This window comes from Notothenia coriiceps, unplaced genomic scaffold (assembly GCF_000735185.1).
Source record: "Notothenia coriiceps isolate Sejong01 unplaced genomic scaffold, NC01 NC01_scaffold00021524, whole genome shotgun sequence".
NCBI lineage: Eukaryota > Metazoa > Chordata > Actinopteri > Perciformes > Nototheniidae > Notothenia > Notothenia coriiceps.
The window spans coordinates 1-7,396 of record NW_011354225.1 but is presented as its reverse complement, the minus strand read 5'-3'; the positions used below and the strand labels follow the sequence as shown (position 1 = coordinate 7,396).

General features: G+C 45.2%; 1 protein-coding gene across 1 annotated transcript; it reads left to right on the top strand.

Moving 5' to 3' along the window:
* Positions 1–1,124: 1,124 nt before the first annotated feature.
* tes (testis derived transcript (3 LIM domains)) lies at positions 1,125–6,737 on the top strand (the record flags this gene model as incomplete). The annotated part of the gene is made up of 3 exons (XM_010780235.1): positions 1,125–1,700; positions 2,211–3,221; positions 6,522–6,737. Coding segments are annotated over 3 exons (1,803 nt in total), but the record flags the coding sequence as incomplete, so codon positions are not given.
* Between the last annotated feature and the right edge of the window lie 659 nt (positions 6,738–7,396).

The following is a 7,396-nucleotide window of genomic DNA, read 5'->3' as shown; positions in this document are numbered from 1 at the left end:
CAATAATTATTGGCAAGAGAAATCTACAAGAGATTGTACAGTGCAATCAGAGAGATACAGTATGTCCACGTTTTTGAGCAAGTCCACGAATCCAGTCTTTGTCAAGTCTGTCACCACCTTCGCGCAGCTGCTGGCGCCACTTCGTCCGGTCCTCCGCCAGCCTCTCCCAGTTATCCGTCGCAATGTCCAGGGCCTTCATGTCACGTTTTACGGCATCCTTGAAGCGCAGCAGTGGTCGTCCTCTGCCTCTGGAACCAGCGCTCAGCTCGCTGTATAAGATGTCCTTTGGCAGGCGGCCATCTGGCATTCTGCGAAGGTGACCGAGCCACCGCAGCCTCCTGACCTTCAGTGTTTGGAACATTGACTTGCTGCCCGTACGCGCCAGCACCGCCTCGTTCGTGACCTTGTCCCGCCATGTGATCCCGAGGATGTTGCGCAGGCACCGCATGTGAAAAGCATTTAGCTCTCTTTCGTGCCGCGCGTAAGTTGACCACGCCTCGGAACCATACAGCAGGACGCTGACCACGCAACATTGGTAGATGCGTGTCTTAGTGCGCTCGGTGAGGTATTTGTTGCTCCAGGCTCTTGAGCGCAAACGAATGAAAGACGTTGCGGCTTTGCCGATACGAGTCTGGATCTCCTTAACTAATGACAGGTCACTGCTGATTGTTGAGCCAAGACAAAAAGAGAAGCCGCGCCTAAACACCGCAAGAATGAAATGCGCAGAAAATGTCATGGCATTCCGGAAGTAGGCCTATGTGTTAAAAGAATAACAACACAGTTAAGTGAGCCTAAGGGGTTAGAGGCTTATTCCACACATACAAAGCAAAATAATTGGTTTCTACAATTAACCAGAAGAATAAAACTTCATGATCTGGGTAGTAACTATTACTTTTTTGTATGTGTCTGTTTGTGTGTTTGAGATTGTTGTTGTATGCGCTTGTACACACAGTAATTGTGTTCTCTCTGTAAAACACTTTGTAACCTGTGTTAGTGTACATAGTAAATCATGAGACAGTTACCAATACATACAGGCAAGAAACAGGCATTCTTTCTCTCACACCAAAAATGACTGAACATATTAAAAACATTAAAAAAATCGTTAACATTTTACACTTTTTCTCCGTAGGAAAATCTGCAGGAACTGTAAATGTGGGCTGACGGAGCACAACGTGCAGATGATCTCTGAGGAGAACAAGAAGGTGGGGAAGCTGTTCGAGGACACCAAGTACACCGGCCTGATCGCCAAGCTGAAGACGGACGGCGTCCCCAGCTACCGCGGCAACATGGTGACCATCTCCATGCCCAGCAGCGGCACCGCGTACATCGTGCCGCCCGGTGCCTCCTCTTCTTCTGTGGTGCGTCCGCCTGCCACCGCTGGTTCTATGCAGCCAGCAGGGGGCGCTGCAGGTCCAGCAGGGGGCGCTGCAGGTCCAGCAAGGGGCGCTGCAGGTCCAGCAGGGGGTGCTGCAGGTCCAGCAAGGGGCGCTGCAGGTTCATCAGGGGGTGTTCGTCCTCCAGCAGGGGGCGCTGCAGGTCCAGCAGGGGGTGTTCGTCCTCCAGCAGCCAGCCTCACGCCCCTGAAGGCCAACAGAGTGCCCGTCACTGTCAGCCTCGCCTCAGCCAACACGGTGCCCAGAGACGTGCCCATGATGTCCGTCACCTACGAGTGGGCTCCACCTGTCGCCAATAAGTACCTGGTAAGAGTTCAAACTGTGGGCTGAAGTGACGGGATCAAAGTAGGGATGGGAATGATTAATCGAATGTTTGAAATGATTCAGGTATTCGAATATGAGTTATGAATATTTTTATTGTAATTCCTTTTTTTTTTGATGGGAGGGGTGCCTAAATTTATTACATATTAATGTATACGACAGTGCCATTTTAATATGTTAAGAGAAATATCGAAGAAAGTAAATAGGGCTGCAAGATTTTGAAAGAAATGTGCAATTGCGATATGGCTTGCAATATTGAAATACTGTCCGTCTGGAAGTCCTGTATCTGTTTGTTTAGTCTGCTACTGAATCTGCAGTACTCTTGTTTTGCACATTTTCTCACCACAAACCTCTGTTTTAAACACGTTGTTGTTCAAGTATTTCCTCTCAGTCTCTTTTCTGATTGGTCCTTAACTTCCTGTCTGAGCCCTTCACCTCTCTGGCCTTTTCACAGTCTCTGATTCTTCCCATGTCTTCCCCCTCTCTCTCTTCCAGGCGGCGCGGTACATCGAGCTGCTTCCCGCAGAGAAGCGTCCGGTGGCCGGTACCGAGGGAGCCGTGTACCGCCGGCAGCAGATGGCCCGCCAGCTGCCAGAACACGACCAGGACCCGGCCCAGTGCCACGAGTTGAGCCCCGCCGAGGTCAAGCAGATGCAGCAGTTCGTCAGAAAGTACAAGGACGAGGCGTTGGGCGTGGCAGACGTCATCCTGCCCGAGGAGATGGCTCTGGTTCGGGCCGGGGGAGGAGCTGGAGGGGCTCACGGTGCTGGAGGGGCCGGGTATGGACCGGGAGGAGTGGGGGCCGGAGCTGGAGGTCCTGGAGCTGGTTATGGTGCTGCAGCTGGTTATGGAGCTGGTTATGGGCCAGGGAATGCAGGTCCTGGAGTTGGTGCTGGTTTTGGAGCTGGAGCAGGAGGTAGAGGAGCTGGTGCTCCTGGTTCTGCTGGTGCTCCCGGTGTTCCTGGTTCTGCTGGTTATGCTGGTGTTCCTGGTTATGCTGGTGCTACTGGTTATGCTGGTGTTCCTGGTTCTGCTGGTGCTCCTGGTGTTCCTGGTGCTACTGGTTATGCTGGTGTTCCTGGTTCTGCTGGTGCTCCTGGTGTTCATGGTTCTGCTGGTGCTCCTGGTGTTCCTGGTTCTGCTGGTGCTCCCGGTGTTGCTGGTTATGCTGGATATGCTGGTGTTCCCGGTTCTGCTGGTATTGCTGGTGTTCCTGGTTCTGCCGCTGTTCTTGGTTATGCTGAGGTTTCTGGTGTTCCCGGTGTTCCTGGTTATGCTGGATATGCTGGTGCTCCTGGTTCTACTGGTGCTCCCGGTGTTCCTGGTTATGCTGGATATGCTGGCGTTCCTGGTGCTCCTGGTTCTGCTGGTGCTCCCGGTGTTCCTGGATATGCTGGTGTTGCCGGTGTTCCTGGTTCTGGTGTTGCTGGTGCCCTCCCAGGGCCCGGCTCAGGAGCGATGGGTGCTCCTGGATCTCAGCAGGCTGGACTCCCACAGCAGGCCTTCGTAAGTCGATCATTTATTTATCATCAAACACGTTGCTACTTCAAAGAAAACTGTATACATTAAGGCCAGATAATCGGTTGAAATTATTATAACGTATTTAAAAATAATATCTCCAGATTCTACAACTTTTAAAACTTTAAAAAGTGCCTAAAAAAACTTTTCCCCCATCGTTTTAGTTCAAACTTCCCTTTAAAGTTTGTTCAGAAATAATAATTGCCCAACTTTATATTTTGTCTGTGTGCCACTTTAGCTTTAGTGAAACAGCTATTTAAAGTGCTTTTATTGAACTGAATGGACTCTTTCAAATGGTTTAATATTGATAACAACCAAAGAGAGAGGGAACAATTATTCTTCTTTACTACCACATCATTCCTGTTTATTATACAATAGGCGCTTTCACACTGGAGTACTTTTCCCAGAATAGTTCAGAAAATGTGCGTTCACACCAAAAAATACGGAACTAGAATTTAGTTCATGAGAACCTTTTCACCCCCTTTTCCGTCCCTGCTAGAGAGCAGGGACTTTCGTGGGAGAAAAAGGTTCCTTTTTCTGATTGGCTGGGCGGATTGCAAACCACGGCCCGTAAAACTCCCAAAAAGTTTTGTGAAGCCGCCATTTTATTTTCCTCGCATTAGCATTATTAGCATTAGCATTATTAGCATTAGCCCAGCGCACAAACGCAGAGAGACTAACTTATCGCAACACAAAAGAGTGGAGATGAGGAGGTGTCCCCAACTCCGGGGACTTCCGGCCGGGACTTCGGGTGGCAGTATACACCATAGATATATATAAACACTAGATGACTCACCCGCGCTGCTGGCCAATGGAGACCGACGTTGCCACATGGCGGCCATCTTGCCACAGGCAGCTCGCTCATTCATAGCATTATGTCTATGGTACACTATTGAAATAACCGCAGATTGCTCAATTTTCAACCAATTTTCAAACGGTTTGGTTTGTTATAAACATCAAAGATGTAGTTATGATACTACATGCTTATAATTATAATCATGAACTCTTTTTTTTCAACATGTCTTGTTGTCTCCTGTATCATAGCGTTTATAATAAACCAAACCGTTTGTAAATCAGTCAAGATTTCAGCGAGTTAAGAGTATTTTTGTGCAGATCACTCACCTCACAACAGCTGTAGCAGTAGTTGTTGACTGTGGCAAGATGGCCACCGGTGAGCTACGCTGGTGACTCCCCCTTCAGCCATCTAGTGTTTATATATATCTATGGTGACAGCCATGAAGTTGTTTGCGGCCTGCCAGTAATCCCAAAGCAGAAGAAGTGACGTCAGCGGCTTCATTTGCGTAATCCTCCCTCAGGGACTGATTCCGGTGTGAACGCGATCTATAGTTCATCAGAACTAAAGAGTTCTGATGAACTAAGTACGGCATACTACTTGGTGTGAAAGCGCCCAATGAGTTAACCAATGAAAATAAATTGCGAGGACACACTATCTTATGTTGAGGCTACAGTTCAGTAGGAAGCAGTCAATCCTTCCTTACTCTCGGGGCGCTGTGCTGAAGTGGATCCACGAAATACAATTAATAATAATAACAAATTTAGGTAATAGGGAACTTTTTGCACTTGGTTGCAAACAGGCTTTATTGTGACATAGCATTTGGAAATAATAAGCACCAGATTAAATGTAATGACTGTTATTTTAACTGAATATTTGTATTTGAATTAGACGTCTGCTTTGTCAGGAAAACACATTTTTTTTACAATCAGCAAAAAAAACTTTAAAAACATCATATATGGCATTATATGCATCAACAACAACATAAATACAATCAATAAATTGAAATATCTCAAATAAACTATTTTGTTTTTACCAAATTGACAATGCTGCACTTCACTCTAGGTCCAATACTTACTTTTGAGATGTCTTTACAACCAGGTTTTAATTACGGAAATAAACAACATTAAACCTGATGTTTACACAGTGCATTACTGCCACTATGAAAGATGTTCCTGAACTCAACACCAGGTGGAGCTGTGAGACCAGCTCTTGCTCTGCATCACGACTAACAGAGTTTTTTTAACATCACCATGTGCCGCTGTTAGATCCTGCTGTGTGCAGTCTTATGATTTAAGATATTTCTCTACTTTCTTTATCCTCCTCCTTATTCATTCCTCACATTATACGTAGCTGCACAATCTCAGGAACACTCTCTTCTCTCCTGGAACACAACCATGTATTTACTTATCTCTGACTTCCCCTTAGCTCCACCAGCTGCCATGCTATCTTGATGAATCTCACCAGGGTCACTGTGGGCTTCTGTATTATAACGGGGAAATCCGCCCTTTAAAGCAGTAAAATGGGCTCTTTTCATTCATAGAGTGCAGATACTTCAAATGCTCCCTTATAAAATGTGATGTGTCAGATCAAACGAGGCCTTCATGACTTTGAAATGGACTCAAAGAGAAGGCTACTGGCCTTTGTGTACAGGAAGTACATACAAATCCTTTGTAATGATTAAAGGGGATGAAAGAATAAGTATTTGGGGGACAGGATGCTACTGTCTAACACAGTGTTATTTTATGTACATGCAATTTTCCGGATAGTGTTGCTCCATATTAAAAAGGCATTGTGTGTCAAATGTATTCAAATAGGACGACAAACTCCTAATTTGCAGTTTAAATAATTATGAATCAAGTCATTTAAATGAAGTCATTTCAAGGTTCAAGGCTTTTATTTGTCATACGTACATAGCTAGAGTGTAGTTGTGACGATGAAAGTCTTAGGTCACAGGCTCCTCCCACAATGCAACACAATAACACAAAAAAACGGAAAAAATAGTGCAAGTAAATACAAAAAGAAAAATAGTGAAATAAAATGTATAAGAAATCCTAAACACTCCCTCCTTCCGTCTTTTCAATTATGAGAGTGAATAATTTGCAGTAATTGATTATTAATCAATCAACATCAAGTCCTTTAATTCAACTAATTTATCAAAAATCTTTAACATTCACTTTAACAACACCAATTTGGAACTAATAACAGAGCTAATAAATATTGTTTTTATTTCATTATTACATGACTTAGGCCTTTTGGTTATGAAAAAAGTAAAAAAAAACAATTTGAAGGTACAAGTAAAGGTAACTAAAACAACTTCATGTATTAATAATATCAAAAATATTATAAACAATTGAGCCATACTTAATCCTTTCATAAACCAACGAGACACGCAACTCAATGATTCAACTTGATGTATTGTCACCTGGTGAAGCACCATGTTGTTGATTAACTAGAGCTCTCAAATTCTCTTCTTCTTCTTCTCTCCTCTGTAGACGTGCAATCACTGCCAGCAGCCGATGCGAGTTGGCGAGCCGGCGGTGTACGCAGAGCGCGCCGGATACGATAAGATGTGGCACCCCGCCTGCTTCGTCTGCTGTAACTGCAGCGAGCTGCTGGTGGACATGATCTACTTCTGGAAGAAAGGCAAGCTGTACTGCGGACGCCACTACGGAGACAGCGAGAAGCCGCGCTGTGGAGGCTGTGATGAGGTGGGGACAACATTGGGACTTACTAAAGGTCACCTATTGTGTAAAATCCACTTCTCCATGTCTCTTCTACATCAACATGTGTCCCCTCTTCTCCATGTCTCTTCTACATCAACATGTGTCCCCTCTTCTTCATGTCTCTTCTACATCAACATGTGTCCCCTCTTCTCCATGTCTCTTCTACATCAACATGTGTCCCCTCTTCTTCATGTCTCTTCTACATCAACATGTGTCCCCTCTTCTTCATGTCTCTTCTACATCAACATGTGTCCCCTCTTCTTCATGTCTCTTCTACATCAACATGTGTCCCCTCTTCTTCATGTCTCTTCTACATCAACATGTGTCCCCTCTTCTTCATGTCTCTTCTACATCAACATGTGTACCCTCTTCTTCATGTTTCTTCTACATCAACTTGTGTCCCCTCTTCTCCATGTCTCTTCTACATCAACATGTGTCCCCTCTTCTTCATGTCTCTTCTACATCAACATGTGTCCCCTCTTCTTCATGTCTCTTCTACATCAACATGTGTCCCCTCTTCTACATCAACATGTGTCCCCTCTTCTTCATGTCTCTTCTACATCAACATGTGTCCCCTCTTCTTCATGTCTCTTCTACATCAACATGTGTCCCCTCTGTGTAAAGAGACTCTGAACGTTTCAGGA